Here is a 26,286-nt window from a genome sequence, read left to right on the forward strand (position 1 = left end):
TTGGAAGATAAGCTACTTGGATGCGGACTCAGAACTGCTGAGATGGAGTGAGAGGCACATTTGATTGGTTGGGAGTCCCTCGAGAGATGGCCCTGATCTGATCTTACTGGAATCTGCAACTCCTGTAAAATGCTGCCCGGGGCATGACTCACGGAGGTGATGTCCAAACCACTGCCTCCATCCCGGCCCACCAGGCTCCTCCCTCTTTCTGCAGCTGCAACCCGAGAGGCCTTTGCTCCCTCCAGGGAGGGGCCCTGGGACCTGGCGTCAGCTTCCTCGCCTGGCCAGCTGCCTCTGCACACTGCAGGTTGCCCGGATGTCCTGGATTTCAGGGCAGAGCAGCATGTTGGGAGAGCCCAGACAGCAGAAGTCTCCTCATCTCAGGTCAGGTTCCTAGAGGGAGGAGGTGAGCGTGCGGAGACACAGCTGGAAACCACCTGGATCACTGCTACAGGCTCCCACTCAGTAAATAAGCTTAGGGTGGCTCCTCCGACCTACGTTATCTTTGCATTTCTTATTAACGAGTTTGGTTTTCATGCATCTGGGAATTTGCAACAGCCCAAACCAGATGCACAGGGGCTTAGTTTAGGTTTCTTTTTTTTTTTTTTTTGCAAGCTTCTATTTTGCTGTCTTTTGCTCTACATTCCCCCTTGCTTTCTACCTGTCTGAGGTAGTCATTTAACAGCCCTACCAGATTCTACCTAGCTGATTTGGTGGTGGCGTGGGAGGGTGACTGGGTCACGAAGTGTTATCAACTCAACCTGCTGGTTGACACATACGCCCTCCCTAGAACTGAAGGGCTGTGTATTCCAAGTTCCTCGGAGTCTTCAGATGGCAAAGTTGTCATGGTTTTTCTTAACCTGAGATGCACTGTTGGGATTTTTCTTTTTTCCCTTTACAAACTCACACTGCACTTGGTGGGAAAAAGCAAGGCGCTTTAGACTCAGATCCAGGTTTGAATGCCCAACTCCATCCATCACTGGCTGTGTGGCCTTAGAGAGGGGTTACCTGAACTCTCTGAGCCTCAGATGTCCCCCTGTCAGAACAGGCTTAATACCAACCTCATGGTATTGCTGTAAGGACTCAGTGGGGTGACATGAATCCTTTATATGGTCAGGTTTAGAGCAGATCCAAAATATCAGTGTCCTCCTGCCCCCAGCCTTCTTATTCCCACATTTCAACCCTTTTCATCCAGGCTGTGCCCTCAGGATCTTGCTTAACCACAAGAGGAGTTGCTGTGATCACGCAGTTCATTGCCCTCCACAGACCCCACTACTCCTCAGAGCTTCAGCCAGCATGGAGCCCTTGCCAAGCCTTCTGCAGGCTGTGCCCTACAGAGTGTGGTGTTTGGAGCGCCATGTTGATTCGGGAAGTTGGAAATTCAGAGCAGTGGATTGGAAATACAGGGGGTAGGGGGTGTGTGGGAGAGACCTGGGGGATCAGAAAGGGCTGTGAAGAACCATGGGGCCTGCTGAGAACAGCAGGGAACAAGCCTGATGAGGCTGGGCAGTGGGTGCTGGGAGAGATCTACCTGGCACAGAAGAAGGAAGCTTTCAATACCGGTCAGTGACTGAACTTGGGGAGATGAAGAACTTGGGGAATGGGCAAACCAGCCAGCAGTCTCAGGGCAGTTAGCAGGGTTGGGATTTTGCTCAAATGCCACTGATGGGAGAGGACCTCCTTGGCCCGGGACATACAACAGCCCTTGAGCTGATGTCCTGCCTGGCCCCCCCACAGTGCTTACCACCATATCGCTTACTTATTGTATATTTATTGCTTTGGCTCCTCCACTAGGACACGAACTCCAGAGGGGCAGAGACACTTGGTCTCTCTTGTTCTCTCCTGCACCTCCAGCTCCTAGAATGGAGCTTGGCACACTGCAGAGACTCGGTATGTATTGTGAATACGTATGTGACTGAATACACGCGACCCATCAGGGGGGTGGGTGGGGATGGGAGGACCCTGGAGAAAGACTTGCCACGGTTCTCAAACTTAGGATGTCTCAGGGTCGCTAGGGCTGGGTTCAAAGGGGGACTCTTTGGCCCCGTGCCTGACCAGCTCAATCAGAGTCTGGCAGTCTGCATTCACCAGCTCTTTAGACTGTTCTGAGGACCTCAGGTGTTTTGAGGGCCCCACTGAGAAAGCCTGGACTTGCCTTCGAAGCTGCTGGATTTCCCCCGTCACTCTCCCTCCTGGAACGATCTTCCCTGCACTCATCTCAGAATCACTTTGTGATATCCAGGCACTCGCCTTAACAGCTCTTCTATATACAAATCTTGATCCATCACCTTGGTGAAGCCCACCCAGAATAGCTTGATGAAAAAGAAGTGAGAGCTTTCTCCAGATGGTTCCATTTCCAGATGGTGCTCCTGGGCTCCCTAAACACTCCTGCCTACGAATTCTAGTTGCTGGCACACTATGAAAATTAGTTATTTGCACCTTTAGTTGTTTGCTGTTCAGTACTTCACGGCTTCTGGGATATTATTTCTCAGTGAATTTCTGTGTCTGATCTGCCCATGGTAGAGAGCACCCTTGGAGGACAGAGCCTGCCACTTTTATTTTCCATTTTCCCCTGAGTGCCGGCCGGTCTGAGAGGCTGCTCCATGAATGCTCTTCCCTCACTGGCCGATTAGCAGCCACAGCCAGGCAATGCCCGAGTGCCTGGGACGTGAAAATGATGATGAGAGCGATATCAAGAGCAGCTTCTTAGCTGTGCAGCCTCTGAGCGCCTTCCTTTCTGGGGGCCCGGCGACTTGGTAGAAGAGGAATTTTCCAATTGTTATGTAACTTTCACAGTTTCTTCCCTACTCTTTGGCTTTCTTTCCTGCCCCGATAACGTGATCTGTCCCTAAAGGAATTTAATCATTTAGCCTCAAGAAAAATATGCCCACAGTGTGAATCTTTCTGGAACTTTGCAGGCAGAACAAACGGGGCGCTAATACCTTCACCTCTGCTGACTCACCTTCCACTGACAGCAGAAATGGGCAGGACAGATGGCTCTGGCCCTCTGCATTTGTGGAAAAGTTATTTTACTTCTGTGCCCATTGCTCATGATAAAAGCAATGGTGAAAATGATTGAAAGGGCCACCATGCCTGGCCGTCAGTTGTTGCTGGTGGGGGTGATGTATGTATGTATGTATGTATGTATACACACATGCATCTGTGTGTATGTGTGTTGCAGCAAACAGTCTGATCTTTCATGAACATGCTTCCGACACTCCTTCAACTCCTTTGGGGTTATTCCTCCCAACCCCAAACCAAAGACCCCTCCTGTCCTCACCGTCTCCATCACTGGCCCCCATTGGCCCCCCAGCACCCTGTTTTGAATATTAGAAGCCATCTCTGATTTCCTTCCACTCACAAGTGCTTGCTGCAGCCAGTGGACATGGCCCCCACTGTCTCTCCCACCAGCATCCCTCTTTCCCATTCTCTTGGTTACCGTGGCAATTCCCAGCTTCACCATCCCCCAGTCAGTATCCCCCCCCATCCATTCACCCCATATATCACTGACAATTTCGGTTTTCTAAAGCAACTTCTGAGCTTCCCTGATAGCTCAGCTGGTAAAGAATCCGCCTGCAATGCAGGAGACCCCGGTTCGATCCCTGGGTTGGGAGGATCCACTGGAGAAGGGACAGGCTACTCACTCCAGTATTCTTGGGCTTCCCTGGTGGCTCAGCTGGTAAAGAATCTGCCTGCAATGTGGGAGACCTGGATTTGATCCCTGGGTTGGGAAGACTCCCTGGAGAAGGGAAAGGCTACCTACTCCAGTATTCTGGCCTGGAGAATTCCATGAACTATACAGTCCACGCAGTTGCAAAGAGTCAAACACGACTGAGCGACTTTTTCACTTTCAAAAACTCCCTGGTTTCAAAGCCTCACAATTTACCCATGGAAAAGATGGAGATTCATTGGCTTCAAGTCCTTCCTAGGGCGCCCGACCCCCTGGCCACACCCACCCCTCTCCTCTGGCATTTAGGTGTGTTATCAGGCCGTCTCTCTGTCCAGGGCTGCCCTCCTGCATCGTCATGGCTGTAGAAACCCCATTCACTGCACCAGGCCTCACAGCGTGACCATCAGTGGGCGCGTCAGTTCCGTCAGCCCTCGCTGTGGAGGGCTCCGGCATGGAGCTAGTTGCTGCGGATTACAAAGAAGAAAAAGGCCCCTGCTCTCAGCGGAGGTCACGGTCTAACAGAGGAAAGCCACAGGGGAGCAGCCAGTAAAGCTAACTGCTTCAATAATTCAGACTTCTGTGCAAGCAGAGAGAAGGGGTACCTGACTTTGACCTTGCTTGTGGGACCGGGAGTGGGGGAAGGGAGGGAAGCAGATATGGAGGCAGTGATCCGGGGGCAGGCAGGTGAACGTGAGAGGGTGGCCCAGGAGCCCAGGAAGGAGATGAAGCAAGCACAAGGGGCTGAGGGAAGCCCCACCGAGTGCTCTGTCACCTGGGACAGCTGGGAACAGGAACCCTGGGCCTCAGCCAGTTGGCTGGAGAGATGCAGCGATGGGAATTGTCTCCTGGCTATGGACGCTCACTGGTCAAAGTTTATCCCTTGGGGCTTTGAGTCCCCATCGAGGCCTCTCGAGAAGCTGCTGGGGAGATCAGATCCCAGGTCCTGCTACATGGAGCTTCATGCAAGCCTAGACATGATGGGAGGAGCAGTCTCCACGAGGCTGCTGTGCCCGCACACCTGGGTACCAGAGCTGCCGTGGCTCCCACCTGGCAAGTGCAGCGGATGGTGTGCCTGATTCCGGCCTCACCTGGGAGGTGGGGGGGGGCGGAGGTGGAGGGGGGCAAGGAACTCAGCAGTGGGGGCCGTGGAGATGGGTGATGGTGGCTGGGCTTTCCAGGAAGCAGAGCATCAGTTCTGAGTGGTACCATCCACCTCTTGAATTCTCATTTATACTTATGCCTTCTCATGATGTCTGGCTTCCAGACCACAATGCCTGGTCTCTTTTAGAAAACAAAGCTACCACGTGGAAGATATATTTCAAGAGGGCAACTCTAGGGGGCAGAGAGATTAGCTAGGAGGTGACTGCAATTATCTTAATAACAGATGATAAGCATCTCAACTAGGATGGTAGCAGTGGTGATGGAGAGGAGAAAAAGAACCTGGTAGATATCTGGGAGGCAAAATGAACAAGATTTGATGATTGATGGATATGGGGATGTTATGGACTGCACTGTGCCCCCTCAATTCATATGTTGAAGTCTTAACCCCCAACATGATGGTATTTGAAGATGGGGATCTTGGGTAGGCAAATAGATTTAGATGAAGTCATGAGGGCAGGCCCCTCATGATGGGATCAGTGCTCGTATAAGAAGCGACACCAGACAGCCAGCCCTCCTTCTCTCTCTCTGCCAATGAGGACAGAACAACAAGGTGCCTATCCATAAGTCAGGAAGAGCACTCTCACCAGAATGCAACCATGGCTGGCACTCTGATCTAGGACTTCCAGACTCCAGAACCCATTGGAAAATAATTTTCTGTTGTTTATACCACCCAGTCTATGGTACTTTGTTATGAAAGCCTCAGCTGACTAATACATGGAGGTTGACGGAGAAGAAGGAATTAAAGTTGATTCCAAGGTTTCTATCTCGGGTAAGTGGAAGGAAAGGTGGCAATTTCGACGTGTGAAATGGAGAAGGCAGAGTTTTTTCCCATGATTTGAATCATGGAAAAAAAACCAAGGGACAAAGGCCACTGGTTTTGAATGACCCAAACAAAACCCAAAGGCCAGAATAGGAGGAGGAAGTTGACATGTTTTTAAATCATAAGAGAAATTTCAAAAATTCTCATTTGTCTAATTCTTTTTTGAATCTATTTTTGAAAAATTAATTAAAGGAGTTGAAAAGAAAAATCTCATCTTCTGGTATGCCAACCTGACAACAGTTAAAGAAAGGCATTATCTTTCATTCCACGTTACTGCCTTACAGAGGGGATTTAAAAAATAGATATATAATCATCCCAGTTGCTGAGCTCTTTTTTAGCTCAGAGAGTAGGAGGTAGACAGGCATGCAAGAGGTTCATTTAGCAAGTGTATTCCCAGTTATGCTGCTGCATTGTCCTGTGGAGATTTAAACTCTGAGAACAGCAAATAAGCTTGCTGTCCATAACAAAGCCATGTCTGAAGTCAGGAGCCAGGAATCTGCTTCAGCCAGTATCTCCCTGGGACTGATTTTTAAAGGGCAGAATCAAGACAGCATGCTGGGATCCACAAACAATGTCAAGCCATTCTTATTATCATTCATCTTCCGTTGTCTTCTTTGCCAAGTTGTGCTATTGTTTCTCTTTCAAATCAGGTCTTAGAAAAACACGTTGCAGGGACAGTTTTGGACATCTTGAAATTTCCAGCAGCTCTCTCAGTAAGTGCTGTTCTGTTCCCATGGCAACCAGCTATGTTTTGAAGAGGTGGTGACAGGTTCAGCACAAACCAGCTACCATGGGGAGTGCATGTCAAGTCTACCGGCTGAAGTCAAAGGCAGAATTACCACCTTCTAGGGCTTTCCCTGACACAGCCAACCTGACCTTCTAAAGGAAGAGAAACAGAATGATGATGACACAGTCATTCCCCACCTCCACTCCCCAGCATTCTAGGTCTGTATTCAGTTTCTCTCTCCATCAGCAAGTTGTTCTGACTGTCTTCTGTACTCCCACTTTGAAGCCTCTAGCGGAGCAGATGTGGGGACTGTGAAACATGTGTGATCACAGTGCTAGTGAGAGGAGACGTGCTCTGGCAGGGGACGTGACTTGCCCATTGGCTGGCATTTCCTTCCTTGTGGAATCCATTCCCAGGAAGCCTAGCCTGTCTTGCTAGGAAATTTCAAGTTGGATTGGTTGTTTTAAGTATTAGTTGTTTTAAGTATTCATGGTTTTTATTGCATTAAAAAATAAAATACTTGGGAATAAACCTTACCAAGGAAGTGAAAGACTTAAATGAGAACTACAATAAAGGAAATTAAAGATAATTCAAAGAAATGGAAAGATATTCCATACTCTTGGTTTGGAAGAATATTATTCAAATGACCATACTACCCAGAGCAATCTAAAGATTTAACACAATACTGATCAAAATACCCATGGCATTTTTCATAGAACTAGAACAAATAATCCTAAAATTCATATAGAACAATAAAACACCCAGAACTGCCAAAGCAATCCTGAGGAAAAAGAAAACAGCAGGAGGCATAACCCTCCCAGACTTCAGACAATACCATAAAGCTATAACAGTCAAAACAGTGCAGTATTGGCACAAAAAGAGACATATGGATCAATGGAACAGAATCAGTTCAGTCACTCAGTCATGTCCAACTATGTGCCACCCCCCCTTGGACTGCAGCACATCAGGCCTCCCTATCTATCACTAACTCCCGGAGTTTACTCAAACTCATGTCCATTGAGTCGATGATGCCATCCAACTATCTCATCCTCTGTTATCCCCTTCTTCTCCTGCCTTCAATCTTTCCCAGCATCAGGGTCTTTTCCAATAAGTCAGTTCTTAACATCAGGTGGCCAAAGTATTGGAGTTTCAGCTTCAGCTTCAGTTCTTCCAGTGAATATTCAGGACTGATTTACTTTAGGATAGACTGGCTGGATCTCCTTGCAGTCCAAGGGACTCTCCAAGAGTCTTCTCCAGCACCACAGCTCAAAAGTGTTAATTCTTCGGCACTCAGCTTTCTTTATAGTCCAACTCTCACATCCATACATGACTACTGGAAAAACCATAGCTTTGACTAGATGGACCTTTGTTGGCAAAGTAATGTCTCTGCTTTTTAATATGCTGTCTAGGTTGGTCTTAACTTTTCTTCCAAGGAGCAAGTGCCTTTTAATTTCATGGTTGCAGTCATCATCTACTGTGATTTTGGAGACCCAAAAATAAAGTTTGTCACTGTTTCCACTGTTTCCCCATCTATTTGCCATGAAGTGATGGGACCAGATGCCATGATGTTACTTTTCTGAATATTGAGCTTTAAGCCAAATTTTTCACTCTCCTCTTTCACTTTCAAGAGGCTCTTTAGTTCTTCACTTTCTGCCATAAGGGTGGTGTTATCTGCATATCTGAGGTTATTGATATTTCTCCCAGCAATCTTGATTCCAGCTTGTGCTTCCTCCAGCCCAGTGTTTCTCATGATGATGCATATAAGTTAAATAAGCAGGGTGACACTATACAGCCTTTCCCTATTTGGAACCAGTCTGTTGTTCCATGTCCAGTTCTAACTGTTGCTTCCTGACCTGCATACAGGTTTCTCAAGAGGCAGGTCAGGTGGTCTGGTATTCCCATCTCTTTCAGAATTTTCCAGACTTTGTTGTGGTTCACACAGTCAAAGGCTTTGGCATAGTCAATAAAGCAAAAGTAGATGTTTTTCTGGAACTCTTTTGCTTTTTTGATGATCCAACGGATGTTGGCCATTTGACCTCTGGTTCCTCTGCCTTTTCTAAATCCAGCTTGAACATCTGGAAGTTCACGGTGCACATTCTGTTGAAGCCTGGCTTGGAGAATTTTGAGCATTACTTTACTAGCGTGTGAGATTAGTGCAATTGTGTGGTAGTTTGAGCACTCTTTGGCATTGCCTTTCTTTGGGATTAGAGTGAAAACTGACCTTTTCCAGTCCTGTGGCCACTGCTGAGTTTTCCAAATTTGCTGGTATATTGAGTGCAGCACTTTAACAGCATCATCTTTAATGATTTGAAATAGCTCAACTGGAATTCCATCACCTCCACTAGCTTTGTTCATAGTGATGCTTCCTAAGGCCCACTTGACTTCACATTCCAGGATGTCTGGCTCTATGTGAGTGATCACACCATTGGGATTATCTGGGTCATGAAGATCTTTTTTGTATAGTTCTTCTATGTATTCTTGCCACCTCTTCTAATATCTTCTGCTTCTGTTAGGTCTATACCATTTCTTTCCTTTATTGTGCCCATCTTTGCATGAAATGTTCCCTTGGTATCTTTAACTTTCTTGAAGAGATCTCTAGTCTTTACCATTCTATTGTTTTCCTCTATTTCTTTGCATTGATCACTGAGGAAGGCTTTCTTATCTCTCCTTGCTATTCTTTGGAACTCTGCATTCAAATGGGTATATCTTTCCTTTTCTCCTTTGCCTTTCACTTCTCTTTCATTCACAGTGATTTGTAGGTAGCTACAAATACACAAATTTGTATTTGTGTAGGTAGTTACTTCCTTTTTAAGGTGAACAGTATTCTATTGTATAGATGCACCCAATTTTGTTTATCCACTTGTCTACTAATAGATACCTGTCTACTAACAGACATTCCACTTTTTAAGCTATTATAAATAGTGCTGCTATGAACATCCACATATAAGTATTGGTTTGAATCCCTGGTTTCAATTCATCTGAGTCTCTATCACCTAGAACTGCAATTGCCTTGTCTTCTGATAATTCAGTGTTTACCTTCTGGAAGACCTGCCCAACTATTTCCACACCGTTATACCCGAGTTCCAACTTCTCCACAATCTCGCCAACACTTACTATTTTCTGTTTAAAATTACGTCTATCCTAGAGGGTGTGAAGTAACACAATAAGTTTTCCATGTGCTCTTTCCCAAACACACGGAAAAGTGAAAAACAAAAACAAAAACACAACACAGAACACCTGTGTTCCCTCCGCTTAGCTTCAACAACTTAGATTTGCCCGAGTAGTTTCTGGTGGTGTCTTTCAACCCATTCGTCCACCCTGGGAATTTTCTGTAAACTAGGAATTTTGTCTAAAAGCCTGAATAGGTTCAGGTGAAACATCTCAACATTTTAAATAATAATAGCAGATAAGAGTACTGAGCACTTACTAGGCTTCCATTGTTCCACAGGCACATTCTTACACAATCTCAGAACGACTCTGGGTAGAAGAAACAGCAGTTGTCTCTTTCTGCCTGGAATCCACCGTCCTCTCTTCTGACCACAACACTTTGACTTTCTTCTCAGAAACCAGCATTCCTTTGCTGGTCCTCCTGCTTAAGCGATGAGGACCCCAAACCTTAACACCAAAGCAGCACTTGATTAAGGCCTAACAACAAGAGCCACAGTGATTGGCCAGCCAGGGTCATGTGATCTTCTTGGGCCAATGAGACACACTTGACTAAGGCGTAACAAAAGTCTCAGTGATTGGCCAGCTAGAGGCACGGATCTGCTTGAGCCAATGAGAGCCAGCCTTTGAACTACTCCAGTTAATAGAGTAGAAGGCCTTTAACTGTAGTACTTCACTGTTCTTTTATGTAAAGAAAGTACTGCCAAGTAGTTATGAAAGGGCATCATTTGTCAGATATACCCTGAGTTCAGAAATGTGCATATGTGAAAACAAGGACTTCCCGTGTGGCGGACTGGGTAAGAATCCACCTGCCAATGCAGGGGACAGGGGTTCAATCCCTCGTCCGGGAAGATTCCACGTGCAGAGGGGCAACTAAACCCCTGGGACCCAATTACTGAGCCTGCAAGCTGCAACTACTGAAGCCTGCGTGCCTAGAGCCCGTGCTCAGCAGTAAAAGAAGCCACCGCAATGAGAAGCTGGTGCATCAAAACAAAGAGCAGACCCCATTTGCCCCAAATAGGGAAAAGCCTGCGCAAAAGGAAGGAAGACCCAGCACAGCCAAAAATAAAAATAAAAAATATTTTAACTGTGGAAAGTTAAAATGTCTCAGATTGCTGGCCATCTCAGCCTCCCTAGAGAAGAGCTGTCTGAAGAGTTGGGCAGTGTTTTCTGGGGAGAATTGTTTAATTCACCATGTCCTCTTTCCTCGTCTCTAGTGACTAGGAGACATGAACTGGGAGGATGCTGGCTGCGGTTCTGGATGCTCACAGAACCCATCCAGTCTCCCCCAACACTTGCACAAAATGCCCTGTACTCCCTTACCCATCTTCCCTAATGACCAGGGTCTCTTGGGGCCCCAAATATTCAGAGACTTCATGGACTCCATTTTGATGGTGGCAGGGGGGTGGGAGGGGAGGAGGCAGCATTAGAAGCAGCTACACAGTTCCCAAAGGCGGTGTGTGATGGATAACACATTCCCATGGGGACTACGGGTGGTTGGTCAGGGCACTGGGAGGGAGGTCTCAGGAGCCACCATACCCCCAGAGCTCTCCAGACACTAGAGAAGCCAGAAATCAGAATGTTTGAAGGGTGACCACTCAGCTGTGTGATACTGGGCAAGTTACCCAGCCTCTCTGAGCCTCAGCTTCCTTATCTATACTGGTTTGCCACTTACAGGGTTGCTAAGAGGCTTGATCACAAATCCAGGCAGACTGTGAATGCTTACTGCTTGTTAGCTATCTCTCTGCCCAAGGTCATTCAGAGCTTAGGGCTCGGCCAGCCTTGAACCCAGGGAGGTCTGGCTCTCCTGCTGTGTTCTTAACACCTCCCCAGGATCCTTTCGAAGCCTAGTTCTCCTCCCCCTTCTCCCCAGACTCTTGTCACTACCTTAAACTCACAGCTAAATTGTGACAAAAGAAGATTTTGTGGCAAATGGCTCAGCAAGATTTAGAAGCAACTTCTGGGAACATCTGCGACACGTGTTGACAGACTCCAGAGGACAAAACTGGAATCAGCTCAGCTCACCACCGAGACTTACAGTGGCGGTGGGAGGGGCAGGGATGGGGCACCTGGGTGTGGGGTAACAGCCCCTGGGACCTCCAGGGCCCTCCCAGACCCTCCAGTAGCATGTCTTTCAAAATCATGAAGCTTAGGATTGAGGTTTTTGTCCAGGCTCTTTTTGTTGGAATCTCAAAGGTCAACAAAAGATATTTTAATGGAGGTGGACACATGAAAAATCCAGCTATGGATGTGCGAGGCAGGTTTCTAGGCAGCCGGAGAAATGTGCACTGCCTGACAATCGGTCCGTGGGAGAGGGAGCTGGTGCTGGGGTGATGTGGTGGATGGGGGCGGGGGCGGGATACAGGCAGACATCAGGAGAGAAACGGGGACAGAGGGAGAAAGAGAGAGAGATGGAGGAAAACAGAGACACAGAGAAACAAAGAAGAGACAGACACAATAAGAGAGAAACACAGAGAAGGGCAGAGAGAGAAGCAGAGACAGAGAGACAGACAGAGACAGGATCAGGAGAGGACAGGAAGGAGAGGAGAGGATAGTTAGTAACTTCAAGAGAAAGAAAAGAGAGAGCCGAGAAAAAGGGGCGGAAAAAAGGGAAGGGGGGAACTTGGGGCGAGAAAGAGACAGAGATTAGGGAGAAAAAGGACACAGAGGAGAGAAACACTGAGGGGAGGGGAGAAAGGAGGTGGGAGGGATCTGATTCACCAGAGAGGCCCTTCCCCATATCTGTCTCCCTTGTTTTCCCTCCAGCAGGAAGGCTAAATTAGCAGCAATACTCTCAGGCTTGTGGAAGCCCCGCACTCCAGTCTAGTATCCAGGCTGTGTTAGAGGTTTGGGGACCCGCGTCCGTACAAGCTTTTTTGCCCACCACTTTCTGCCCCGAGGTAGATCCCTCTCCCAGGCACTCAGTGCTCTATCACAGGGCATGACTTTGGGAAGACCCTGCGAGACATCAATAGCTGGAACCGGGCATATGTGGAAAACACGGGCCCCTTGTTCAAAAATTAAGACTTTCAAGACATTGGCAGCTGAGCGGTAAAGCAAGCACGGGGTTCTTCCAAGCACAGGATACCTACCACCCCCATTTAGGTACTGCAAGTGAGTGGGACAGGAAGGAGCCCAGGGCCTCGGGGAATAGCAAGAGGCATTGACTCCACCGTGGGCTTCTCTGTTGATTTCATTCGTTCAGGAAACAGATATTTAAGACTGCTAGCCTGCAGCTACAGTCTTAACTATGGCAATAAACATCTTCATTTCTCAACCCTTCTCAACGTGCTAAGCACTTTACTTGCATTATTTCATTTCATTCTCGTTCATAACCAGCCAGCGGGCTGTCATTACTTCCAGCCCCACTTTATGAATGAGGAAGCTGAGGCCACTGGTTGAAGTCCCAGGGCTATTGAGTGTAAAGCCACACTCTTTACTGTCAAGGCCAGTCTGTCTCCTCTTCCAAACACGGCAGGAGACGGAAAGTGAGGCTCAGGAAAAAGGAGCGTCAGCTTCAGGATTTCTGGTGAACAGGGAGACTGAGTGAAGTGAAGTCGCTCAGTCGTGTCCGACTTTTGGCGACCCCATGGGCTGTAGCCCACCAGGCTCCTCAGTCCATGGAATTTTCCAGGCAAGAGTACTGGAGTGGGTTGCCATTTCCTTCTCCAGGGCATCTTCCCAACCCAGGGATTGAACCTGGGTCTCCCGCACTGCAGGCAGACGCTTTACCGTCTGAGCCGCTAGGGAAGCCTAGGCGGATGAAAATAGGAATATTTGAATAGGAGGAAGGCTGTTTCACGTAAACATGGGCGTTTTCACACCCTGGGGCGTGGGCAGGATTGACAGGAAGCAACAAATCATGCCCCCCGAAGCACAGCCCTAGGAGCACAGAAGTGAGCAGAGTTCACAGATTCAGCATTTGATGTGCAGCGAAACCACCAGGTGCGAGGAGCTGCAGGTTCGTAGGTCTGGTTGTTTTTTGAAGTCGCTAACACACCATATCAGGTTGCCCTGCCGTGGGCACCATTTGATGGATATCCTCCAGAATGGCGTTCTAAACCTGGGGGTAGGAGGGGCTCGGGTTCTCCTGTGTTTGGATGTAGCTTTCCTGGTGGCTACTCTCCCCAAGCAGATCCGCAGTCAAGACCTTTTGGTCCTTCCCTCCCCCTCCCCACCCCAGCCCCCAGCCATGTCCTCAGTCTATCTTTTGTCTTCGGGAAAAACTTTAGCTAAAGAATAAGTTTAATCAGAGGAATGAGAAAATGCAAAAGCAAATTAAAGCAAAAAAAGTCAGACAGGACAAAACAGTAATTGTTTAGTCAAGCACAGTCAAGGACCCTCATATCCTCCCCAAGGGCTGTAGACAATATTCTGAGCCAGATCCTGTGAGCTGTACATGATGCTGAAACCCACACCTGGCGGAAGAAGTTGACCACAAGATGACCAGGCTGTAGCCAGGACACAAGGTGCCACAATTCCAAGACTTGGCCTCAAGGAAATAGGAGCAAACCAATCAATCCTAGACATGAAGATTAACTGTACTTAAAACAGTCAGGATGATGCAGGTCAGACCACCATGTGACCAATTTCAAGAAGGCTGTCAGAGCTGACAGTGCTGTTTCTGCATGTAACCCCCTCCCTCAGCCTATAAAAGCCGGTGCCTGCTGATTGTCAGTGGAGGGCAGTCTGCCTTAGGATAGGCATCCACCCTCCCCACTGGATGCCAACATACAAAGTAAAGCGAACTTTCCTTTCCACCAACCTGGTCCCTTCAATGGCTTTTGAGCTGTGAGCAGCTGGCCTCTGACTTTCAGTTACCAAAAATGACACTAAAAGGGGTTGTTTGGGAGGTGATCCCAGGAAGCAGCTGAAGGACAACAGGCAAGTAATCCTCAGAGGGGAAGGAAGACCATAAAGACTGTATTCTGAGCACTGGGCCACCTGATGCAAAGAGCTAACTCATTGTAAAAGACCCTGGTGCTGGGAAAGAGTGAGGGCAAGAGGAGAAAAAGGCAGCAGAGGATGAGATGGTTAGATAACATCACCGACTCAATGGACATGAGTTTGAGCAAACTCCAGGAGACAGTGAGGGACAGGGAAGCCTGGCGTGCTGCAGTCCATGGAGTCACAACGAGTCAGATGCAACTTAGCCATTGAACAACAACTGAGTACTGGGAACTCTGGGGACAGCATAGAACATACCTCAGTTATTCCTCCCAAGGGAAGTGAGAACTGTGATGTTAATCCCTCAACTCCACCCCTCATTGGCTGAGAGCTGCTCCCAGGTGTATCTCTCTAGCACATCCAGATGCCCTGTAAGCCACATAGAGCATGTAATTCTTATCTGCGGGTCTTGACATTCAGTATATGAGTTATTACTAAATATAAAATAGCACAAATTTTCAGATATAGATAGATAGATAGATAGGTAGATGCTTTGTGACTATGACTGCCTGAGTGTGTTTGGGGGGAAATGCACAAACACAAGATACATTTTCTCAACTACTTGACATAAAAATAGTGTTCCATTTAGTACAATATCTTTTAGTTTCAAGGGACAGAAACCAACTCAAGTTGGCTTCATCCCAAAGAGAAGGTTTGGTTCAGATGATTCCAAAGGCAAAAGGAAGTGGGTCTGACTTTCAGCCCAATTTGATCCCAGACCCTCAACCACCTCACCAGAAATCGTGTCTTTTTTCCACTTCTGGGCCTTGTTTTTCTTGGTCTTCTTTTCATTGACAGCCAGGCTTGTCCCCTGTGGAAGCAAGATGGCTGCCAGCAGGTCTGGGCATCCCTCCGGCAGCCTGGCAACTCCCCACGGAGATTGAGCCTGTTTCCCATTGGCCCACTTTGGGTCATGTGATCATCTCTGAGCTAATCCTGGAATCTCTGATTGGCCAGGCTGTGGTCTGCTCAGAGAGTCAGGCTGTAGGGTGGCTCCACCCAAGCATGTGCCCTGAGATCCTCCCTCTCCCAGTGGCTCCCCAAAGTAAGGAGGAGCTCTTAGGAAGAGAAGGGAGCCTGCGTTTCCATTACAACCAGCATGTGGGGTCCTTGCGGTGAAAAAGAGACTTTCCTTTTGGAAAATGCTGGGATATAGACCGAAAGGCACCAGCATCTTCCTAAGAGATAAACAGTTGGTCACCAATGATTGGGGGATAAAATTGTGGTTCTTGCCTCCTAATCTGATGAAATAATTTTGATTATATAAACCTCCCAGAGGATCCTCCAATAGAAAATAGTTGAAAGTCAGGAAGCAGGGACTCTGGGGGAGGGAAACTGAGGCAGATTGAGTACATCTCCACTGTAGAGAAGAGGTTCAGATGGAAGAGTCTCCTTCCAGGAGTCTTCCAGGAGTCTCCTTCCAGTACCGCGGGTTAGAGTCCGACTAATAAGAAAAACAGACTCTGGAACTGCTGGCAGAGTCTTTCAGATAAATAAGCACAGCGGTTCCCTACTGATTGTCCTTCACATTCTTCTTAGCTTGTGACACGACATTCTGCTGCAATAAACAACCTTGTACAAAAATCCTCCACCCCTGGTGCCTTGTATTTCTGTGGGATAAGTGGAATAAATTACGATGTTGCACACCATGGGCTATAACTCAGCTTTACAAAGAATGAGCTGGAGCTTTATGTAATGACCTGGTGAGATGCTCAGGATAGCTATGTCCTCTCACCATCAAGGGGGATTTTTAAAAAGCAAGGTGCAGAATTTTTTCTCTGTTTTGAGGAAAATGAAACCTCTCCTTTGTGTTTTTAGGAGCAAAGGGAATGGTGTGGAAGGATACCCATCGCACAGTGAATATTACTGTTTTAAGGATGTGGGACTAGACTTGAGAAGGTTTTTAGCTCACTTGCTAGTCTGGTGGGTTGTGTGAATTGTTTTAATCTGCCTGGGCTGTTGTTATATACGTATATATTTCACATGCAAGCAAAAATGTAAAGACGGAAATAAATATGTGGCATTTATGAATGACCTCAAAGTAACAAACTCTACCTTTTCTGCTGACCCCCCACTTCTTAAACAGTTGAGGAAGGAGGTCCAGGTTGGGGGTTGGGGAAATGAAAAGGCATATCTTGCTTTTGCAGAAGAGGGTGGTAGGGTTGGTAGATAAAATATCCAGTTAAATGTGAATTTCACATAAAGGATGAATACATTTTACTATAAGTATATCCCTAACTGCACTTTCCCACTGGCTCAGCTTGGATCATGAGACCATCTCAGAACTAATCAAGGAAACTTTGATTGCTCAGAGGCTAGCCAGGTGCTCACAGACTCAGAACTTACTTACACTACAGATTTACATATATTTAAAAATCTGATTTTCAAATTTAACTGGTGTCCTAGAGTTTTATTTTCTAAATTCGGCGACCCTATGTGGAAGGAAATAAGATGTCTGCTAGGGGGTGGGGGTGGTGAGCAGTGGGCCCCAGTTCTATGAGTGGGAGAGCACGCTGAAGTTTAGGGAGGGAAAGAGATGAGGACAGGTGCCCAGGGATGTGAGACTCTTGGGGACAGAACTGGAGACAGAGGATTTTAAATACATTTCCTTGGCAGATATGCCTCACCCTCAGTTTCCTTGAGGGACTGTTAATACAGTTCGATTCTCACCAGGCTTCCCTGGTGACTCAGATGGCAAAGAATCTGCAATGCAAGAGACCTGGGTTCAATCCCTGGGTTGGGAAGATCCACTGGAGAAGGGAATGGCTACCCACTCCAGTATTCTTGCCTGGAGAATCCCATGGACAGAAGAGCCCGGCAGGCTAAGTCCCTGGAGTCGCAGAGTCGGACCCAGCTGAGTGACTGGCACTCTGTGAACTTAGAGCCGTTTAGGGTGAAACTACATGAGCCGTGGGTCCAAGGTGAGCTCATTTTTTAACCATGACACCTTTGGCCCAGGTCTGTTTCATGGGCAAGGAGGAAGAACCAGTGAGGTTTGTTTCTCTTTCTCTGTTGAGTCAAGGGCAGTGCACTCTTCCTTCAAATTGAAAACCGTTGTATCAGAAACAATGCATCTCATCGGATGACTTTGTCCAAAAGGAATGACCCACAGGCAGTGAAGCGTGCCTGTTTCTTTAGGATTAGGTAGACCTTCAACTAAAGCCAGGCGGAGGTTGCCACCTGGTGGTTGAAAGCTACTCAGACCCTTGCAACCAGTCATACTTTGGTTGATATTCTTTCCTCACAAATATTTAAGAATGCCTGTATGTGTCAGGCAACGATGTTGCCAACAGTAGTATTAATAGCATTGTCTTAAAATGGGAATTTCTGGGACTTTCTGGTGGTCCAGTGGTTAAGACTCTGTACTCCCAATGCAGAGGGCCACAGGTTCGATCCCTGGTTGGAGAACTAAGATCCCACCTGCCATAGGGTGTGGCAAAAATAAAAATGGATAAAGGACTTTTATTGGGTTTTTTTTAAGTTGTATGTTAAAAAATAAATAAAATAGGTATTTCTTAGTTGAATGTAAATAAAACCTTAGAAATGTGAGGAAATAAAAAATAGGTCTTTAAAACTTGTAAGCCATGAAATTCATGTTAAAACTATTTTTTCTGTCCTGTGCCATCTTTTAGGTCAGAACGTTAGTAAATCTTGGACAGGCTCATAACATGGAGAGATAAAGATGGGGAGAAGAGGGAAGACAAGGGCGGGAGGCGAGAGACTTGGAATGGAAGGTTGGTGGGGGCACAGGAGCTGAAACGTTGATAGAACTTTCCAGAAAGTGGCATTCATACCTTATCTTTGCTTTTAGGTTCTGCTTGGGTGAAATATTTTCTCTGTTTATACAGTTTCTGAACATACAGAACCATCACCTGTGTTCATGGAGGTGGTTTCATGCATTATTATTCTTGGGACAGGTAGGTGGATGTTGGCGCCATCAGAGGCCCAGAGTTTTCTGTCCACTTAGTGTCTGTCCATTCTTAGTGTCCTGCCTTTGTCCTCCTGCTGGAGTCTTCCATTGCAAGATGGACACTCAAGTCCTGAAGCATCATGACTGGGTTCAGAAAGGAGGGAACAGGGAGGAGGGGGGTGTTGGTGCTGTATTAGCTGAGTCTGTCCCCTCTTCCCAGAAAGGCAAAGACTTTCTTAGACAACCCTCCCTCCCCAGAGACACACACACACACACACACACAGCCAACTTCAGCTAATGCTTGTTGACCAGAAGGAGTTAGAAGATCAACCCTAACACCAAGGGAGGCTAGGCAAATGGGTAACAGGATTATCATAATTGAAACCAACCATGACCTGTTGTTGGAAGATGGGCTCATCGCTGCTGTGAGCAAAACGGAAGTTCTGTTAGCAGAGAGCAGAGAAACAGACATTGGATAGGGTAACTTTCAGTGTCTGCCCCAACATTCTATCACTTTTAAGACAGTAACGCTTCCTCCCACATACAGGGATGTAGAAGCCCCATACCAGGGAGCTTCACAATGATGTAGAAAGACATCTCCTCCCTGTTGGGGTCCCTCACCCCAATACGCTGCTTATCATTGACTGAGTCAAGATTCAGACTCAGAGCTCCAGCTCCTCACCACTGCTGAGTCCAGCCAAACACCTCCTGGGGCAGAGCCAAGTGAGGCTGACACTGCATTCAGGGCGTCCAGGGGATAAAAGCCTGCTTGGCGGCTTAAAAGCCCTCCAGGAGGGGGCAGCACTGCTCAGGCTGGCCTGCAGGCATTCCTGCCCTGGACATGGACCAGGAGCCGGACCTCCTGCGTCCCCTTCCCTCATGGACGAGCTGTGTGGACTTGGGCGAGTGACTCGGCCTCTCTGAGCCTCAGACGCCACATCTGTAAGAGGAGAATGACAGTAATTTTACTATAAAGAGAATCAAATAACTAGGAAACCCAAAAGAGAGAGGGCTTCCCTGGTGGTTCAGTGGTAAAGAATCTGCCTGTCAATGCAGGAGATGTGGGTTCGATTCCTGGGTCGGGAAGATCCCCTGCAGAAGGAAATGGCAACCCACTCCAGTATTCTTGCCTGGGAAATCCCATGGACAGAGGAGTCTGTCGGGCTATGGCCCATGGGATCCCAAAAGAGTTGGACAGGACTGAGCGATGAAACAACAAGAAATTTAAAATGTAGAGAAAAAAAAAAAAAAAAGAAATAGCACGCAGTCAACAAACGCTAGTGACTATAGTCACTGCGTGCGATTTCCTTTCTGTTATTGTTCCTATGCTATCCCGGCAGGGGTCTCACTGGTCACTGCCTTCGGGTCTCGCTCCTGGCCCAAGGCAGCCCATCCTGCTTAGCCTGTCTGGAGCGCATTTACTAGTGCGGGTGGGTTCCAGTCCCGGGGGAGTTCTTGTCTCGCCACTATTGTTCTACACCTGCAGGCAGTCGGGCCTGGCAAACAGACTCTCGGTTTCCGAAAGTATCCTAGGCACACTACCTTTATCTTGTCTGTCCTTCCTCCGCGTCTCTGTTCCAGGACTGATTGACTGACAGGCCTATAGGAGGAGTCAGCCCCACCCTGGTCCCGCCAGCGGCCCCGCCCCCTAGGAAGCTTCTCACCCAGAGGGCGTATCAGAAGCCCCGCCCCTTCGTTTCATCGCGGAAGATGATTGGACAGCTGCGAGGAAGGAACACGCCCCCACCTCCGCAGGGATGCTGCCACACGTGCCTCCCCAGCCCTTTCTCCATTTGTTGTGGGTTGTCCCTGAGATCTAGAGCGACCCTGGAGACCCTGTTCCCCTAATCCTTGAGAATTACTTAAACTTTGGATTCGATCCCCCACGTGGCCGCCAGAGAGAATATTAAACATGAGTCCAGTCCTGTCTCCCTGCTTGAGGGTCTGCCCCCTCCCACCTCTCCGTCCCCCTCCCGCCAAGCAACCCTCTCGCTCCACCTTCCAGCCACCCTGGCTTTGTCCTTCAAAGAGGACGAACTCTCATCGGCCTCCCTCTGCGCCGAGGATTCCCCAGCAGCCCAGTATGGCTCTACTCCTCTAAAATCACCTTGATCGCTCACCTCCAACCCCCCGCCGCACCTGGCTCCTCCCGGCACTTGTCATTCTTGGCACGAATCGTGGCTTGCGGTCATCTATCAGGATTCCTTTACTTTCTTCTGGGTACCACCCGGAGCATCGCTTTGTCAAATGCAGACAGGCTAGTGATGGTAAACTGTATGTGTCAACTTGACTGGGCTAAGGGATGCTCAGATAGCTGGCCAGACTTCATTTTTAGGTGAGTCTGTAAGGGTGTCTCCCCTAGAGATTAGCATTTGAATTGGGAAACTGAGTTACGAAGATCACCCCCACCTAGGCAGGTGGGCATCTTCCAATCCAGAGAGAACCAAAGGTGGAGGATGGAGAATTTGCTGGGCTTGAGCTGGACCATCTCTGTTCTCCTGCTGTTAGGCATGGATGCTATTGGTGCGTCCTGGATGGTGGTGTGCCTGATGATGGCAGTGGACACACTGTTCTGCACCTTCCCAGAACCACTCCCGAGTTGGCAGTCCTGCCTTGGCATCAAAGTGTCAGTATGTGTCACCCCAATCAAATCCCCAGAAGCAGGAAACAGTTGCCTCGGTGCCATCCTGGAGTGTTTATAACAAAACCCCTGTAACTTTGACTCTTTTTCATTTGTTTTATTAGCATCAATATATACAAAGTGGAAAATGACTTCATTATTTTAGCTTAGAAAGTTTGTTTTGTGTTTAATTTGGGCAAAAAAAAAAAAAATGGAAATGAAAACTCCCCAGGAGAAAGCCTACCTACAATAAAACCTGGCCTCAAATGACCCAGTGACCTCAAAAAGCGTAGGAAAGTCAGACCCTTTGGGTCGACCCCAAAGAAAAGGTCATTTTTACCCAAGGCTCACGCTTAGCCTCAATCTACCCATGTGTTTGCCAAATCCCGCATACAACCATTTGGGTCATGCAGCCACGTCGTTTCCTGCTGGGCTGTTTGGCAGTTTCCAAAGCTATCAGCCTTAGGTTCTGCAGGCTCTCCAAGGAGCTGGCTTCAAAAGATAATTTTTTAAAGCATGTCTGTGGAACTAAGCAAGGATGGCCATCAAGTAGCGACCAGAATACTTATATTGGCTAAATAATACTACCCTCTACCCCTGAAAAAAGCAGAAGGATGAGTTCCAAGCTGAAGAGAGTTGAGTGTGTGCCTTTTTAAAGCACAAGGTGATAGCTGGCAGATACAGCTTATACGAAGTAGCATGTAATACACACCATCACATGCATTCTTTGAAGCTCGAAATCTCTGTAAACGTATTTCCCCGATGTTTTACAAAGGGTAGCTTGTAGGAAGGTTCAGTCCATTCTCGAGTTTCTCAGGATTGTAGCCTATTCAAAAATATTTAATCCCAGCGGATTTTAACATTGATCTTAGAAAAACAGACATGACAGGAGCTGAAGTGAGATGCCTGGTAGATTTTTGGCACGGCTCTCATGATTTGTTTCACCTTGACATATTACAAAGACACATTCAGATATTTGAAAAAGAAAAATAGACACCAACCTGTCCTTCAATCACAGTATACCTTGTCAAGCTTGCATGATCCAACTTTTGGCTTAAACTTGTAAAACATGGCTACAGGAGCTGTACTACTAAGACAGAACTGATACATTGGAATCCTGGAAAAAAAAAAAAGGAAAACAAAACTCCACCTCTCTACTCCTTCCAACAGCCAATAAGAACGCCTAGGCCATGGCTTGGCCAGTTTTAGGGAACGGGGTTAGAATAAAGATTTTATTTTTTGTCAGTCTTTATGAAAGGCAAATGTTTAGTGTTCACATAACCATAGTCTGTTCTAATATTAAATGTCATTAATAGACTTCTTCATTCTGGATGACCCAAGGTTAGGGCTAAATCAGCCACAAATAGATATCAAAGCAACGATTGGATTCTGCCTTTTAAAAAAAATTTTTTTAAGGGTTTGCATTATTTGCATTGCTGCTGTTTCTCCAGACATGATATTGCTCACCAATGGTCTGGAACATCTCTCCTCTGGTTCTTTCACAGAATGAGGTGGACTCTGGGCCGCTGGAAGGCAGCCTTTTATGACCCCCTGCTGTGCACCACAAGTGCATGCTGGAAGGAGCAAGTATGCAGGATCCTTTTCTGGCAGAAGGAAAGTATAGTGGGCCTCGGACCCCCCGAGACCGAGGTCCACGGTCCTGCTGGGAGGAGGGTGTATGTGTCTGTGTGTCTGCCAAGCCAACTGCTGTATTCTGTTTCAGAGGCTTTCTAAGCAAGCTTCCAAGAGACGGACTCCAGGCCATTGCCCCAAAGGCAGGGCAGCCTGAAAAGCCTTTTCATGTTTGAAAACTGGCTGATTTAAAACAATCCTAGAGAGCATGAGAAGGTGCCAAAGAGGACCCCCAAAGCGACCAGGCCGGTGCGCCTCTCTGAGCCACCGGCCATCACTTGGGAGATGAACTAGCCTCACGTGGGCTATTACTTCCGAGCATCCTTACCCCTCACCTTCTCTTTACACCTATATTTAGGAAAAAAAAAGTCTTCCCGATAATCACACGCTCACCAGTCCTACTGGGGTGGGGCAAAGAACCCTGATAAAATGCCAGGATGCTCACAGGATTAGTGAACTGCTGAGAATCCCTTTCTGGCCTGAAACTTCTCCCCTTCTCACTGGAGTTTGAATCGTGTGATGAGGATGCCGTGGGGGTTTTAAATCCCTGTTCCTCTTCCTAAGCACCTCCATGGTCAAGCATTCACACCACCATTCAACATCTGGGCAGAGCTTTGGAGAACAGAAAAGCAGTTTCTTTCTATGGGACCCTCCCTCCAAAATACTTAAATGTAAGGGTCTTCTGAAGGTGCCCCCTTACTTGAATCTCCACTATTTTAAGGGCTCTGGCACTCCAGCGTCCTCGGGGGGAGTCAGGGCTCACCCCTGGATTCCTCCCCTGCAACCCCACGCCCTTGTAACTATCCTGGCAACATTCCTCATGCCTCCAAAGCACGCGGATCAATCATCACAGCTTGAGGGTGGCCTTGCTGAACACGGTGATCGATTCTGGCCCTGGAGGCATAAATTACCTGCTCTTTCATCACTGGAAGAGGGTCACGGAAAAGAACATTTTATCCACTCCATTCCCTTACCCAGTGATCCCCCTCATCCAGTTCTTCTCTGGAACTCAAATCGCTCATCTTCTCTGAAAACTTTCCTTTGTCATCTGTCACCTTTATAGAAAGAAAACATTTTCTTAGTTTGACAGCAGCCAGGGAGGCTGGGGTGGTGAAAGAGAATGTTCATGGAACAACCTTGCTGCCCTCAGAGGGGCCATGGGAGGGAAGGGTTGGGGTGAGTCCTTTGAGAAGCCCGGGAAATTGGAAGGAAGGACGCAGACTGATTTTGGAGCAGAGCTGTTTAAGTCTCTATGCCAAATTCCAACCCCAGTTAATCCAACAAGAAATACCCCTTTCCAACCTAACCTTGGGACTTAGATTTGTACGAAAACACCATGGGCATGGATCCTGAAGATGCATGCAATCTGATGCAGCCATAGTTGCTTATGGGAGACAGCCTGTTGTGTTCTGTTTATTTTTCCCCCTCTTCCCTCAGTTGCTGCATTTGCCATTTTACAGGTCCTCTACCCGCCTTCACGACTGAGGCTGTGCCACGAATTTGGCTGCAGCTGCAATACATCCGACCACACACCTAAACTCGATTTTAAATATAATAAATACAGCGAAGAAAACAGTAAGTCTCCAGTAAAGAGTCTAAAGAAAAGCCAGCCGACACTCCGGGGTTTCCATCAAATGCCACATGGTCTCTGGATGAGTCTCTCGAGGAGGCTGTAGTTGAGTTCGTATTTGTAAGTTCCCGTCTCACGTGGAGCTCTCTCTAGATGGAAACTTCATACTCTCTGGTTTCCTGCGCGAGAGAGAAGCACAGATCTGGTGACCCCTTGTGTGGCAGAGTGACTCATGGTGTGGTTCTGGATCTTCACTCCTCTCTGTATCTGACACTGGACAGAGGACTTTGCAGTGCTCTTGACTCTGACCTTGACCTGCTTTTGCCAGTGGGTTATGGTAAAGTGAGGCTTGAAGAGTGCATGTGTGTTTCTGCCTGTGTCTGCCCTTCTGCCATCAACATAAGCGGAGCATGCCTTGATGGCCTCTAGCACCGTCAAGATGCTGATAAGATGAGACTTCTGGACAGCAGAGTTGGGTCACTGGCCAACAAGCCAGTTCCAGATGTGTACCTGAGGGCTGCTGACCCAGGACTACTGCCCAGCTGAAACTAGCCAAAAACATTGTCCCATGGACTGATGAGCAAATTAATGGTTTTTCCTTTGAGCAACTGACTTTAGGGGGTGTTCATTACTCAGCATTATCATAGTTCTAGATGACTGATACACATAAGTCTAATACACATAATGATACACATAAGTCTTAATAAGGTCTACTTTCTAAAGTACTGTTTTTCATCAGCTTGACCTTCTGAGGATTCAGAAACAAGCTACATATGTGTAAAATAACATATGACTTTGTCTTACTAGCACCAAATCTAAAATGACCACAACATGTAGGCAGCAATCAGTTCCATTTCTCCAATATTCATTGAGTGTATGTGATATACTCCAGGCTCCCAGGGCAGAGAAGGGAGATACAGGAAGTCAGAGGCTTGGACCCAGAAGGGTCTGCTGTCATATGCTTTAATGGAGGTCTGTATTTCCCACTGGGTCAACACAGATAAGCAATTCTGTCTGTGTTTCATGGTAGATGAGACTGTGGTGGGCAGACTCCAGGGTGGTCCTCATGATCCCCACCCTCCTGGTTTTCACATTCTTGTAATGATCCCTTCCCCTTAACTGTGGACAGAACCTATGATTTGCTTCTAAGCAACAGAATACAGAAAAGGTGCTAGGATGTCACTTCCATATTTTATATTATATAGGACTGTGGCTTCCTCTTGCAAGGGGACTCTCTCTCTCTCTCTCTGATTTTGAAAAACCAAGCTTCTACGTTGTGAGTCGCTCTATGAGAGGGACACATGGAGAAGAAGTGAGGTTGACTTCTACAAGAAACTGAGCCCCTCAGTCCAACAACCTGCAAGGAACTAGATGCTATTAGCAACCATGTGAGCTTGGATGTGATCCTTCCACAGTCAAGCCTCAGATGAGAACATAGCCTTGACTGACACCTTGACTGTAGCCTGTGAGTCCTGGCAGAGAGGACCTGAATAAGCTGTTCCTGGGCTCCTTACCTATGCAATCTATGGGGTAATAAATGGGTGCCTTTTCAGGTTCCTAAATTTGCAATAATATTGCCACACATCAATCAATAACCAGTGCAGGAGCTCAGAGTAAGTGGGAGTGCGGGAAGGTTAGCAGGGACAAGGAACAAGTCAAGTTTATGCCCCGCAAACACTGGGAGACAACTGTACACCATCACATAGTGAATTTGAAGGGCTGAGATTCTACAGAATCATGAGTATCTTCTGGTTCTTCATACATGCCCCTGGACCTTTGCATGTGCTCTCCCGTCTTCTTGGCATCTTCTCCAACCATCGTCTAAGTCTTACCCTCCTTACATGTCTCAGTTTTACATCACTTTCTTAGAGATGCCTTCTCCCACCTCCTCCAGGTGCCCTCCCCCAATCATATACTCAGAGCACCCCATCCAATTTCTTTCATGGCCCTTAAAAATGATTGTTTGTTGCAGTTAATATATTCACTGGGATATTTGACTGTTTGACATTCAAGGGGAGAAGGGGGAGTATAATGATGAATGGAATCAGAGTTTGCATCCTGGCT

General features: G+C 47.4%; 1 protein-coding gene, 1 long non-coding RNA gene and 1 other non-coding gene across 5 annotated transcripts in view; 2 read left to right on the forward strand and 1 right to left on the reverse strand.

Annotated features, from left to right (window-relative positions):
• Positions 1-4,724, forward strand: LOC122693735. The gene is made up of 3 exons (XR_006341002.1): positions 1-384; positions 1,795-1,890; positions 4,006-4,724. It is a non-coding gene; the product is annotated as an uncharacterized LOC122693735 (long non-coding RNA).
• Positions 4,725-17,824: 13,100 nt separating this feature from the next.
• Positions 17,825-17,898, forward strand: TRNAG-CCC. Its single transcript has one exon. It is a non-coding gene; the product is annotated as a tRNA-Gly (tRNA).
• Positions 17,899-21,123: 3,225 nt separating this feature from the next.
• The window catches only part of SEZ6L (seizure related 6 homolog like), a 187,569-nt gene continuing 182,406 nt past the window's right edge, over positions 21,124-26,286 (reverse strand). For all 3 annotated transcript variants that reach the window (XM_043901500.1, XM_043901499.1, XM_043901498.1), the window contains exon 17: positions 21,124-24,401. In XM_043901500.1, coding sequence (XP_043757435.1) covers positions 24,372-24,401 — 30 coding nt within the window. In that variant the 3' untranslated portion in view covers positions 21,124-24,371. The remainder of the gene's footprint in view (positions 24,402-26,286) is intronic.

This window comes from Cervus elaphus, chromosome 5 (assembly GCF_910594005.1).
Source record: "Cervus elaphus chromosome 5, mCerEla1.1, whole genome shotgun sequence".
NCBI lineage: Eukaryota > Metazoa > Chordata > Mammalia > Artiodactyla > Cervidae > Cervus > Cervus elaphus.